Source organism: Erpetoichthys calabaricus, chromosome 3 (genome assembly GCF_900747795.2).
Source record: "Erpetoichthys calabaricus chromosome 3, fErpCal1.3, whole genome shotgun sequence".
Taxonomy (NCBI): domain Eukaryota; kingdom Metazoa; phylum Chordata; class Cladistia; order Polypteriformes; family Polypteridae; genus Erpetoichthys; species Erpetoichthys calabaricus.
The window spans coordinates 236,101,472-236,116,432 of NC_041396.2; the positions used below are offsets into that span (position 1 = coordinate 236,101,472).

Consider the following 14,961-nt stretch of genomic DNA (forward strand, 5'->3'; position numbering starts at 1 on the left):
ATTGATTGAATATCTTTGTACCTGAGACAATGTTATCAACTTATTTAAATTGTCTTTCATTTTGTGACATGCTTTTACGCATTTGTTGCTCTTCTAACTTTTTCTTTTTCTCTCTTTTCCTCTTACCCACACACTTTTTCATCTATCATACATTACTTTATCTGTGTCATTCCCCTCCTTTTCTATTGTAGCCCCCTAGGAATTTCTACTGAACTGGATCAAGGGCACCCACTTTTGGCCAGCCCCAATTTTTGAGATGTTTTTCTCATTTAATCCAATCATACACTAATCAGCTACAATATTAAAATAACAATATTGTGTAGGTCCCCCGCATGCTGCTAGAACAGCTCTGACCCATCAAGGCATGGACTCTATAAGACCTCTGAAAGTGTCCTGTAGAATCTGGCACCAAGACCTTAGCGCAGTTCCTTTAAGTCCTGTAACTTGCCAGGTAAGGCCACTAAGTATATTCCAGCACATCTCACAGATGCTCAATCAGATTGAAATCTGCTGAATTTGGAGGCCACATCAACAACCTGAACTCTGGCATGTTCTTCATACTATTCCTAAGCAATTGTTGCAGTGCGGTGTGGTGAACTAATATTTTTGAAAGAGGTCACTGCCATCAGGGAGTACCGTTGCCATGAAGGGGTGTACATGCTTGGTTGATGTCCCATGCTTTGTAACCCTGGCACAAGTCAGATTACAGGCATCTATATTCATACCCAGGCAGATCAGTGGTTGAGAAATCTTAGGCACAAACATTTATAAATGTGGAAAAACAACACTGTTTAAGTAAATCCCTTGATGAGAAACTGCAGTACCTCCCACAACCAGTAGGTGCGGCCAAATGTGAAAAAAGAGACAAGGTCCTGAACAAAGAAAGAAAGCATACAGAATATTCTTCCCATGTATGGAGAAAACCAACTAAGAAAGGAAAAAAGGAAAGCTCATCTCAACCATAAGTACTACTACTTTGATTCTGAGAACTATTAATTGTTATTTTAAAGACAAAACCAGTTAATGTAGTATGGTATTGATGTCACTATAATCTGATAACCTTATGAAGGATAAGTTCTGGCTGTTAGGAGTTTCTCATCCTAAATCCAGAATGAAAGTGCAGAGCATCATCTCACATAATCTTCCACACATAAACCTGTGCTGGCTGTTTTTTAATCTATCATTTTCATATGGAATACTTTTCATATATATACTTTTCATTTCTTAATAAAGTTAATATAATGTTGCATGAATGTTATTTGGTACAGAAGTTAAAACTCATTGGTCTGTAATTACCCAGATCCATTTTTTCACCCGTCTTGAAGACTGAAAGACAACTTTCCAGTCCTCCAATACTTTTCCTTTCTTAAGTGACTGCTCAAAATGTACCTAACTAAGGTTTATAAATAACATCTTTTATTTCTTTCAATACAGTTTGTAAAATTTTGTCAGTCCAGGGGTTATTTCAGTGTTCAACGTATTAAGCGGTTTAGGCAAATTTCTCCTTTTTCTGTCCCTGAGGGTTCTTATATTGTCTTTAATCATCTTTTTTACTAGAATAATGTTTAAAAAAACTGTTAGCTGTTTATTTTGGATTCATTAGCAATTTTTTTTCAGTTTCTTCTTTGACATTTCAAATGCTTTTTTGATGTCTTTAGTGTCCATTATTCCTCTAAATCATAATTATTTGGGTGCCATTCAGGGCTGGCTCTAGCATTTTTGCTTCCCTATGTGAAGCTGTAAATGTTGCCACATCACCCCTTTTGCTTTGGGTGGAATCATCACTGCTAGACTGTACAAAGAAATCTGGAAACATGAGAGAGAGCATCAAAGACTAGAGGGAACAAAATACGAAGGGTTTGGATAAAAACACATAATTTACAATTTTAGAATGTCAAGGGTGACATTTGATTACTTATTGTAATGTCTGTTTAAAAAAGAGTTTCAGAAAAATATGCTCATGAGGGGTGACATTTCAGAAAACACATAGGAAGAAGGCCATATTAGCAGGCTTTATCTTTGTATATATTATGTGTGTCTGTATTGTTTTATTATTCATGTTTATTTAATGTTTCTCTAGAACATAAATGTTTGTTTCATATAATCAAATCACCACTTAATGTCTTTTAACAATTTTGCCAGTCTCTCTTTAAACTAAACCGGTACCTTACAACAATGGTGACCAGCCTAGTTATAATTGTATCATAACAGCTCCCTAGCAAAAATATTTCAATAACATTGATGCAAATCAACAAAGTTAATTTAATAACAAAATCCAATTAAATCAAAGTATACTGTCTTTAACAATTTACTCATAGTTCCTATTTACTGTACCTTCACATATGCAAATAATTGAATACAACTATACAATCAGTGTCGGAACTCAAGAGAGTTTTTTTCATTGAGAGAACTTGTTCAGCATGCCAGGACCAAATCTCATAGATGGTGGTGAACAACAAAGAACAATATTTGCCATGTTTTAACACAAGTTTTAATGTAAGTCCATTTGGGAGATGATTAAAATTTGATTCAAATCAGAATTCAGCAATGAGTTGAAGAGCTGCAATCCTGTTGCCTTTTTGATAGCTTAGTTTTACTTTACCACATCTATGCTAGTTTAAGGATTATTATGATTATTTTATTGTTTATTTTTGGATTATTATCTTTGTTGTAACACTAACACCTCATTTATGACAAGTCGGCACCCATGGAAACAAAAATTAAACTACAAACATGCACCAGAAGGAAACAAAGAAACGTACAGAAGCTGAATGCATCCTGGGATTTGAAAGATAACATTTAGCTTGTCAGAGTTTAAGAGCAAGCATCACTAATACGTGAAAATAATATAAAACAATTGCACAGCTGTATTAAATACAAGTGCTTGAAGGTCAGTATTGTTTAAAAAAATGCCTGACACCCTAGGCAACATTCTCTGTATAACACTTTAAGCATGTCAAACTTCTTTTGCTTAAACTGAAATGGTTCAGCTCCTATAATCTTTAATCATAACTTATCTCCTGCAGCCCTGGAATCAGCCTAGTCGCTCTTCTCTTGATTTCTTCCAGAGCTGCTATGTCTTTTTTGTAGCCTGGAGACGAAAACTACACACAGTATTTCAGGTGAGGTCTGACCAGTGTGTTAAAAAGCTTGAGCATAACATCCTTGGACTTGTACTCTACATATTGTGCTATATAACCTAACATTCTGTCAGTCTTTTAATGGCTTCTGAACACGTGTCCGGAAGTTAATAGTGAGAAGTCCACTACAACTCCTAATTCCTTTTTATATGGACACTTAAAAGGTTAATTATTAATCTTTGCACATCTGATCAAAATTTGCCCAACCAAAGATATACTTAACTGTTTTGCATTTGTTCTCTTCCAAACACAGGGAGTTGTATAATATTATGGTATTTGAACACTTATTTTATTTTTCATACTTCTTGCATTAAGGCAAGTTGTTTTTAATGTATTATTTATTTTACTTTTGCACTTAACCTTTAGGCTAGAATTTACATGACTATGCATATTTGTTTTTACACCATTGTTTGTTCTTCTGTGTACAATTCTAAACTCCTTGCCCCCCATTCCCTAGTTTAAACAATCTTCAACAAACCTACTCATATGCATTTATGTTACATTTACTTATTTGGCTGACACCTTTATCCAAGGCAACTACAACATGTATGATACAATTGGTTACATTTGCTCATGATCACACAGTGTCAGGAACGAGATTTGAACCTACCACCTCATGGTTTGAAGTCAAAAGCCTTAAACACTACAGCACACTGCCTGCCTGTACCTCTTATATGCCTCTCCAACCCATTGATGCCTAGGTTGAAATGGTTAAAATGGTTAAAATCACCCATATTCATTACGTCCTCTTTTTTGTGTATATGTTTTGTTTGATTAAATAATATGCTTTTTCCCAAAATATCTGAATCTAGCGACCTGTAGCAACTCCAATATCCAAATTGATGGCTTTCTTCCTTACTAGATTAACCCACTGTGATCCTGACATGTTCATTTCTTCCATTTTGAACATATGAGCCTGAATATTGTTTTTCACATATAGTGCCACACCTCTTGCTTTCCTTTCTTGTCTATCTTTCATGCTTAGCCAATAATTTTATATTCCTGTCTAGTTACTCTCGCTTAGCCATGGCATTGTAATTCTGACAATATCAAAGTCCCAAGTGAATACTATTGTCTATAGTTTCTGCATTTTATTTCTAATGCTTCCCATTTAAAGGAGAAAACATTTTAAATGCAGAAAGCTACTTATTGTGTTATTGTTTTATTTAGGTCTGGATAACATTTAAGATTACAATTTCAGCAAAAAAAAAACCCATTAAAGCCACTTTCATAAAAGTTACCACTCAGCAAATTAATAGAATAAAAAAGAGAGAATGTTTAAGAAAACTGTTCATTAGCTAAAGTAGTACAGAAATACTGAACCCTGTTTTCAAAAAGGGAACTGCACAGTGAAATACAAGGCATTTTTAAAGATGTTTCAGTTTCTTTAAGCAGTAATCACAAAACACATAATGTCATGAGTTCCAACAAAGAAAGAAATAAAACATTTATTTACTGTATATATACTTTATGTCTTACATCACCTAAAAGATTAAAACACTCACAGTAAACATATCAGAAAATATAGCATGTACCAGTTAGATGCTACTATACAGACAAACATTTTGCATTTTTCTTTCTTTAATTTTCATTACTTTGCTCTCTATTTTTATAGAAAGTTACATTCTGCTAGACAGGTAGCACTTCACAAAACTGGGGTGCAAAGGTCTGTAATATATGTGATGAAAAACATTAACAGAAACACATAATGAAATATATTAGTTCTCTAATTATGCGCATTGACTAATTGCGATATGTTGTGTTATTTTTAATTGTCATTTGAAATAAGAAATACAGACATCAATATCAGACACTCGATAAAATTTATTTATAGACACAACTGGAACAATATTTGAGATGTTGTTTTTCTTATCGCACTGTGATCTAGCTAAAGCCTTTGTGCCTGCTTTTATGAATAAAGTTATTGCTACCATCTCTCATAATCATAGTGTATGTATGATAAATCTAGTCTGGTATAAGTCAATTACACTCTAATGACTGTTTAGAGTACTATGCATAACAAAGTAGGAAACTATAATTTAACTTTAACTTAAATGCACAATTGTCCCTTCGTATTATCAGATATTTTACATATTTTTATTACATTAGCGTTTCCATTATAATATTGTTTAATAGCTCAGAAAGTATATTTTCATTTTACTAGGAGTTAATTTTGAGGTTCTTATTTCAGTAACTTACAAACTGAAGAACCAGTTTTTGTGTTTTATCATCATATTATTGTCTTTGATATATTTCATGCATTCTCAGTGGAATGTTAAGAAAATCAAAAATTCTTTGCAAAATAATATCAATTTGACCATGTATGAGAAAATATCTCAGGCAGCATCTTTCAAACCATCAGTTTTCTTTACAAGATGGACAATTAGAGCTTTAAATAATTACCAAACGTGCTTCCAAATATTAGCCTAAATATTTGAATTCATTCTCTTCCATATAAATGTTATTTTTCTGTGAAAAAATTAGAAAGTGAAGATGCTGGAGAAGTTATTTTAAATGTCAGAATCATTTTCACAGCTTGTCTGAACCAGGAGTAAAAGAATGCATATATGTATGGATTCACACCAGAGTTCATATTGCTTAACAAAAAAAACGAATCACTCAATTCCGTAAGTAACTTGTTTGAAGCTGACAAACTCAACGCAAGGAAATTCAGTAGATAAGACGGCGACACAAATATAATAAAGACGACCACTACTATACCTAATGTTTTAGCAGCTTTTCTCTCTGATGATTTGGACAAAGTTCTTTTTTTGCTTTCTGCCTCTGCCACATTTTGTACTACTGACCTGATGGCTCTTGCATGACTCCTTACCACTAGAAATATTACACCATATAAAAATATCATGACTGAAACGGGCAAGGCAAAGTTAGCAATAAAATGTACAATCCACCATTCTTGATAATGAAAAAGTCTGCACATTCCCACACAATTATCTGCTACTATCTCTCCACCAGTGAAATAGATAAATATCACTGTGTAAACCAGTGCTACAAGCCAGATGAGTATAATACAAAAGCCCATTCTTGCATTTGTTATTTCAGTGCTGTAAAAGAATGGATGACACACAGCAATGTAGCGATCAACAGAGATGGTCATCAAATTTAGAACAGATACTAAAACTAAAATTGAACTGTAGTTTATATAAAAAGGGCAAATTGTTTCCCCAAAATACCAACACTCTTCTATTGCTTCAGAAAACTCAAAAGGAATCACAAACAAACCAATTAGAAAATCCACCACAGCCAGTGAAAGAACAAGTAGATTCGTTGGTGTGTGAAGCTGCTTGAAATGTGAGACCGAAATGATCACCAAGAGGTTTCCAAACACAGTGAGTACAATCACAACTGCTGCAAAAACATAAAAAAATAAATAAATTTCCTTCTTTCTGATTGTTTTTAAGCATGATGCATTATTATCAGGATAACAATGACTTTGATGGATGTCCACAAAATCCATTTCTTTAAATATAATATATTTTCATTCACTTCTGCTTTTTGATTTAAGGTAACCTGTTAAAAGGTGCAGAAGAATTTATAAGAAAGCAAAGGTGTAAAACTACTACGTTTTCCTTCATCTTACCATAATTCTCTTGTGGCAGATGAGAAAAATATGTGTGTGGTGTCTAATTACTCACTCAAGGGAAATACATGATGTGCAAAATATATGTGTTGTGTCTAATTGCCCACTTGAGATACATATGTTATTATACAACACAGAAATTCTCTCAGTGGGTTTGTGTGGGAAATATGGTATACATAGACCCACATCATAAAACACCTCTATCTCTTGATATTATCTAAAGGTCTGTCTCCAATGATTCAGAATGACAGTTAATCAGACAGGCATAGTTTCAAGTACTTTACAGATTTATACAGTATTTTGTTTTATTTCATTTGATATACTTTGTTAATCATCAGGGGGAATTTTTCCCTTACAAATATTCAGGTTTTCCTCTTCAGAAAAACTAACTAATCTAAGTTTTTAACATCATCATAAAAGTCACCAGGTTCATCCTATGTCTCAGTTTAAAAGGAGGTTGCATTAAGTATAGTTTAATCATCTGACATAGAGATATCCCTAACAAGAATACCAACTGCTGTTACGAGCAAGTCCCCCAACCATCTAGAAACATAATTATGATCATTTTTTGTATCCTCAAAGAATAGTGGCTTGATATCAAAGGTTGTACCCTAATCTGAAATCAGCTTTAAAGATGGAATTTCAGTCCTTGTTGCCTCCCCCTTCTGTAAAGTGGTGGCTGTGTCAATTTGGAGTAAATAGTTAACATAGGCTGAAAAATCAAGTCCCACATCACTCTTTGGGCAACCTGTATAAACATTTTATGTACAGATAAGGGGCCTCATTTACATAAATGCTGCGTTCACACAAAAATGTTGCATATGCCAATGCACAGTTTGAGATGTATACAAACTAAACTTGGCATAAAGCCACACACATTTTCACGGCAGCCCCTCACCTTACAATCACACGTTTCTGTTTGGTTTTGCAAACTGGTGGCACCCAGTGTTAAGGTAGTGCTATTGTTTCTGTGTGCTCACCCTTTTTTCAGATTTACATCAATGACACGGGATTTATCAAATGCACTGAAATTAATTGCATATAATTTACAAATTTAATTTACTTGATGTATTCATTCTGTATCAATATAATGGTGCATGGAGTGGCTAAACTATTCCGATTACCATAGCTGCTTTAGCATTGTTAGAAGACATTGCAAATGGAAGAATTAGAGAAGAGCGCTTATTTAGAGATGGCCTTTAAGTCGATTTCTATCCTCCTGGAGCTGTGCGCTGAACTGGTGCCGGCTTTACAAAGACAGATTTTGAGAAATTGTACTCTACCTGCTCCTTTGCAAATTCTGTCACCCCTCAGGTTTTTAGCCCACAGGAGCTTTTCAATGTGATCTTGCTGACCAATTGTGTATTTCAAACATCACTGAGTGGTGCCATGCCAGCTGTATAGGATGGTTTTATCCACTTGTCATCCAGATAGATAAGAGTTTCTTACACTGTGTTTGAACTGGCAAACATGAAAGCACAAGTCAGAGTAACGTCCAGTTTTTCAAATATAATCGGAATGGTCAACTGCATGCACATTGCTGTTGCAACAATGCTGGATAAGTCCTTTTAAGGATAGCAAGTGACCTCAAAGAGTCATGTAAAGAGCAGAGAATCAATCCATTGTTGTGCTTGGTGCTGCACTACACTATAAAGGCGCCTTCAGTGAACGAATTTTCTTATGTAAATAGAAAGCATTTCTACTCTATTAATGTGCTGCTCTATAGAACACAGAAAGTTTGTCGCATTGTGCAAGCATGTAGCGTGCTGCATAATGTGGGACACAATCTTGGCTTGCCCGTACCTGAAGAGAACATTACTCAGGCAACGTTATAGGCTGGTCTTACTTAAGCGTTACGTCCGAGCATCAAATGGGCAAAGAAGTTGGTGAGTCTTCTCCTCCCACATGTAAATGTGATCAGTAACACCCTCCATGAAAATTCATCTCAGAAGAAACGTTTTCTCAGCAGCCCACACTCTTGCTAATGATACAAGCAGTGATGTTGAGGAGTTTCTCATCAGCAGTGATGAGGAAGTGAATCTGTCCTCAGGTGGTGAAACTGAAATGGACAGTGAGCCCGAAAGTGATTCTGATTAATCCAAAAGTGACCCTCACGTCTGGCTGTATGTTGACCCTGCTTCAAATAAACCAGCACCACCTTGTTTTGATTTTGTGGGGCAGCCAGGAATAAAATTGGACATTTGACAGCCAAGATCCACTCATTTACCTGAAGTTATTCCTGGATGATTATGTGAAGGACAGAATTGTTGTGGAGACGAATTGTTATGCTGAACAGGGTCCGGCAAATAACCGTACACCTAAGCAGTTTTCCCATTCAAAAAGATGGGAACCAGTGATATCTGGGCCTTTTGAGGCTTATTGATATTGCAAGGACTTGTATTTAAACCTGAGCAGCGATGGTACTGGTCCCAGAACAAAATTTTAGTAGTATTATTATTACTGTTATTATTTTTGTTATTATTGTTAATTTCATATTATTATTTTTATTCTTCATTACTATTATTATTTGCATCATTAATATACTTTTGAGATTTAATAAAAATGTAATTTTTCTTGGTAAAAAACATGCTTTTTTGGAATAAAATGGTACACTAAGGAGGTTAGTTCTTTGGAGACAACATTTCTGGAAATCAGGCATTTTTACTGAGAAGCAAAATTTTCTACTGACAGTCTGAAAGCATCAGCTTTACACCTAGAAACGCCAACCAAATATTTCAGAAGCTTGTGTCATAAAAGGTCTCATTCAGCTATAGGCTGTTCTGTTGGCACCAAAGTTTGAAACTTCAAATAACTAATTGCAGGCAAAAGCGCTGCTATTGTTTATTGTACTTCTAGGAGGCTCACTCACTAAAAGCCAACAGCATGTTTTTTTAAAAGAATTAAGGCAAAGAATAATCAATGAGGCATGTAAGAGTTTCATTTACTTTGTACAAATAACAATCAATGCATAAATACATAAGGAGAACTCGTGCAAACCCTGGCACTATAAGGCATGATTAATAACTGATTTACCTGTAGAAGCATAAAAGAAGCTCTTCCTTTGTAAGCAGAGGCACCAGTGAGCTTGGAGGCAAAGGCAAGTGTCGCCAAATGGTAGCAACTTAATTAATGAAATAAGCTACATTCTTAGTGGAAGAAATAATAAGCAATCTTAAGGATATCTTTTTCAGTCATTATTGTCTAGCTATCTACACAACAGAGATAGCAATTCACATCTGCACATCAACAATCCAGGTAAGTACTGTTTAACATACTGTAATTGGATCCACAGTTAGAAAATTACATGAGAAGGCTCATAACTACTTGTTTTGGTCAGAAAACAGATTCACCGTGGGAACAGATTGAGAAAACACGAGGAAAAGAGAATTTGAGATAAACTTTCACAAAAAAATCATTTCAACTGGTCATCTGTGATATATTGTTTTATGCTAACCAGAAAATCCTATTTTAGACCAAATCAGAAGTTCAATGCGGCACTTTCATCAAGAGATGAAGATGATGACACTCTGCCAGCAGCCTCCAAGATTTAACAAAAGTAAGATATCTTGTCAGTTTTACCTATTAAGTACTGAATGGTTAACATGAGATATGTTCAATTTCTATTTGTTTTTTTTTTTCTTAACCTGAGCAGTGCATAATATAGACAACATCACAAAACCACATGTTGGGTGCTGAAAAACTCTGCTTATATTCGAGTATATACGGTATGCATTTTGGTAACCTTGCTTTCAGTAGTGTTCCACCTGTTCAACCATAGGCATGGCACTCCTTATATTGAAGGTATTTTGTCTTTACTCAGTACACTCTCTGTGTTCTGTAAACATTCTGTTCATGTTAGATCAAGATATTTATATTATACTTTTTTACAGGACTGAAACAAACATATAGTCCCACTGACAGGACAGCCTTTTTACAACATGCTGTTATGTGCAGTACCTGTTTTCAAGGACCGTTTTCATGATTTGGGAATCAGTCAGTTCAGTGAAGCCTACTGCTCAACTATGTTGTTTTTCAAACAAATTACATATCAGTATTTAATGAACAGATTGATAATGGAATATAGTAAGCATTTGTCCTTTCCGTATTGCATTTTCTTTTTCAGGTTTAAGTTGTGCTTTATGGACCCCATCACCAAGGAGGTGACTCTACAGTGATCAAAAGAAATCCCACCACAACAGAAGCTAATAAAGAGGAACTATATCGGGAGGTAACTCATTTTCTGAAAGGTGCCTCTGACAGAGATGGGGGCCGAATGAATGTAGAAAATCATTTGCAATGTTAGGCTTCAATTGTGTTTACACTAAATGCTGCTTTATTTGGTCCTTGTTCTTTTACTATCCCACATTAACTATCTTTTTTTTCTTTTTGCTATCTTTGTACAGGCAGTTTTGCTTGTGAAAGGAGAGGACTGTAGAAAACAAAATGCATAAAAGTGTACAATATATTATTATCAGTATTATCATCATTATTATTGTTGTTATTATTATTGTTGCATATTCTTTGCTCTAATAAAAATGTCAAGACTTTTACTAAGTGTGTTGTTGTCTGAAACCTTTCCCTTCATAAGTAGTGGTCAATTAATGAACTGGCAATAACAATATTTAATTTTTAGATAAAATGAAAAGGCATATAGCAGCTGAAGGGCGGGTTTCTGTCAGAAAATGTTCTCCTGACATCAAGGGGAAATTCAAAAGTGATTTGCAAAATTCCAGCGGACCATTGGTTGTGGCCACTGACAAACCACTGTTTTGCCCATTTGTGGTCCTGTAGTGGCCCATTGGATCTTTGCTATCAGGGTATGTTTTGTAGAAAATATTACAAATTAGTTTAAAAATGTATAGTGTTCATGGAAGAGGTATTCAAAACATTTTCACAGCTTAGGTTATTTGTACCTTGAATTATAAATTCTGAATGTATGTACAGTATGTACTGTATGTATGGCAGGTCAATAAAGACCCAGGGTATAAATTAGTGTTTCCTGAATTTTCAATGTTTAGCAGGGGTTAAGAAAGCTCCAAAATCTCTGAATTTGGTCTTACCAGCAGACATGCAACTGTGGAGGAACTGCAAAACTGTAGCAGATGCAGATTGTGATTTTCTGTAATTGTGGAAAGCCAATATAACCAATTTACCTTGAATGTGTCACACCTTACAAAGAAATACTTATATATTCCTGCCCCATTTGAAAGGGTATTTTAGCTCAGGTGGAATCATTGTTACTTGGCATAGAGCATCACTCAAGATAATTCTCAGAATACAGAGTTAATAAACACACACGATTTATATGTCTGCACTAGAAGTAGAACTAAAGTATTTATCTGTTTCAGAGAACACTTTTTGGTAGTTATTTTTTTGTACCATTTTGCAGTTTTTGTACAGCGTACAGTAAAAGTTAATTATAATGTCATTTTTGAATGCTTTTATTACAATGTCTGCAAATATTATTAAGATTGTTTTAAAAGAATAGTTTATAATACTGTACATAATGTAAATAAAAGCAAATTCTCTTTTTGAAAGTGGTTTTTGGTATGGTTAAATTTTGAAATAATGTATATAGGTTGCAATACACCTTTTTGACATAGAGTACTGTTGCTTTGGAGGCACAGTATTATTGTCTTTATTAACTGTGAGATTTTTGAAACCCCAACATCTCCCCAACTGCTCTGAAATGCTGTTACTGCTGGCAGGGATTGCCAACTGCAGATTTACCATGTAACATATCTGTTGCCTGCTGGTTAATGCGGGGAACATTTAAAACTGGCTGCTGACCTGGCCGTGTACTCACTTTCTGTCTCCTCGCTTGTGCAGAAAGGCTAAATCTGAGAAGGGAGTGAAGGCAGGATGACATCATCATCACTGCTTGTATTCTGTGCGTGTGTGAGTGACAGCTGCTGTTTGAATAAATGCTTTCAGAATTTTCCTATCTTCACACCAAAAAAGCTGAAACATGGACTCACCCATTTCTCTCTTTTGTGCAAGTCTGTGACCCACACATCACAACATATAGTCAAATATCATGATATATTGAGTAAATATCATGATATTGAATTCTGTCAATATCACCCAGCACTAGCCTATAGTATGAGGTAATTCTAGAAATATTTATTTTATACATTAATTCTTCACTAGGTGCCAGCCATATGATTATACTAATCACATTTTCTATACTCCTTGCTACTGTGCTATCACTATTACTATTACTATACTATTACTATTACACTATTACTATACAAATTCAATCCAAACTAAAATAAAATCACTTATTATCTCCAGTAATTAAAAAAAAAATTACGAATTAAAATAGGTACATATTGACTTGTTCTAATTGACTCTAATGTATGATCTTCAGATATGAGTATCCCATCAGGAGTACCACAGGCTTAGCAAGGGTTTTTATTTTGATACACAAACTGGAGTTAGCAGCGGAAGTACTTTTTTTGTAATTTTTTTTGTCCTCACTTCAAAAACTTCATTGCCAGCACTTACTGGGCATCAATATTAAGTGATGGGCAGTAGATGTCGAGTGATGATACCATCCAATTGCTCACTTTGTGTGTGGCAGCTGGAAATGGATTTGAAGGCAATCACGTAGGCTCATTCTCTAGCAGTAAGTGAGTCGACTGTACTGAGATCAGCTGATGGAAAACAATGAAAATAAAAAATAACTTTCAGTTGTTTGCTGATAAAATGCACTAGAACTCTATAAAAAAAATGAATATTTACATTTAAAAGTACTTTATTGTATACAATACAGTACAAATATGTTTTCAGTAGGATTTGAGGAGGGGTAATAATAATAATAATTCTTTACATTTATATAGCGCTTTTCTCACTACTCAAAGTGCTCTCCACACAGGGGGGACCCAGGAAGCGAACCCACAATCTCCTTACTTCAAAGCAGCAGCACTACCACTGCACCACCTGTGAAGATAGGGTAGGTAGGTTAGGTCTGCATACGTAGGCTACCTGATAGTGTAAATAGCGATATTAGCTGACAGAAAACAGTGGAAACAAAAATTAACTTTCTGTTGTTTATTGTTAAAATACACAATAAATCTGTAACAAAATGCAAATATTAACTTTTAAAAGCATTTGATTATGTACAAATAGCTGTACATGTTTATGTTTTCTATAGGACTTGAGGGTTGGGGGTTTCATTGTGTTTGCTGGGTGACTAGGTTAACTTTGCTGGACTTACAAACAAAATGGACTTGTGAGCACACTCTCGGAATGGAACTCATTTGTATGAAGAGGACTTACTGTATTAAGTTGTGGTGAATCTTCTTATATAGTTGGAGATTCAAAATTGTGTAATATTCAGGCCTTAAGGTCCAATACCCCAAAGTAAAGGATATAAAACTCTTGATCCAATGCGGACAGATGACTTCTTTGATTCAGAGATTGAGAGCATCTTTTTATCACAGGTTTACATTTACTTTTTCTCTTTGATGTCACAGGTTACCAGGACATGACACCATGAAGTGTTAATTGGCTTGTTTGTTTTGGCATCCATGACGTCTTTAACTGGAAATTGAATGTGTTGCAATAAATAGAGGTCCAGTTGTCAATTGTTTAATGGCTTTATCAAGTTTCAGTGCTTTCGTAGTGGTCTGAAGTGCCTGATAACACTGATTCCACATTGGGGACTGGCTATTTTTTTGATTGAAATTGTTTATTTAACAGAATCTCTGGGTTCATACTCATGTGTTGTTACCTTAATGGGCTAAGAATAGCAGCCTCTACCTGCAGGTATAAAGACTTAAGAAGTCTGCTTATTAATTGTACTACAACATTTCTTCTGTAATTGTTGAAAGTGCATGAGGATTGTATAGGGGAGGAGAAGATGTCGTCTGTTGCATTGGTTCTCTTATTAATATGTCATAAGGTGTTAGGCCTGTAGTTTTTTTGGGGTATCCTTTTTTTAAATTAATGCTAGTGGTAAAACAAATGGTCAGTTCCTGCTTTTATCTTGGTCCATTTTGTTTTAATGGTCAAAATGAACTGTACAGGAGCTAAACACAATGTACAAGTTTCCTTTAATTGTGTCTTCTATTTATAACCTTCAGTACAGATACAGTACTTCAATGAGAATGTAACCACTATAACTGTATCTAATCAATGGCCTCCACTCAGTTACAAAAGTATATCCATCAACACAAGTAAACAAGCATAAAATAAAGTCAATCTGAATACAGACTA

At 34.8% G+C, this 14,961-nt stretch overlaps 1 protein-coding gene across 1 annotated transcript; it reads right to left on the reverse strand.

Moving 5' to 3' along the window:
- Positions 1-4,960: 4,960 nt before the first annotated feature.
- On the reverse strand, positions 4,961-6,642 carry LOC127526944 (trace amine-associated receptor 9-like). The gene has a single exon (XM_051924185.1). It carries the CDS (start codon positions 6,616-6,618, stop codon positions 5,602-5,604), a length of 1,017 nt encoding a protein of 338 aa, XP_051780145.1. The 5' UTR covers positions 6,619-6,642; the 3' UTR covers positions 4,961-5,601.
- Between the last annotated feature and the right edge of the window lie 8,319 nt (positions 6,643-14,961).

Coding starts and splice junctions, on each gene's coding strand:
- LOC127526944 (XM_051924185.1), bottom strand. CDS start 6,618: ATGGATTTTGTGGACATCCATCAAAGTCATTGTTATCCTGATAATAAT.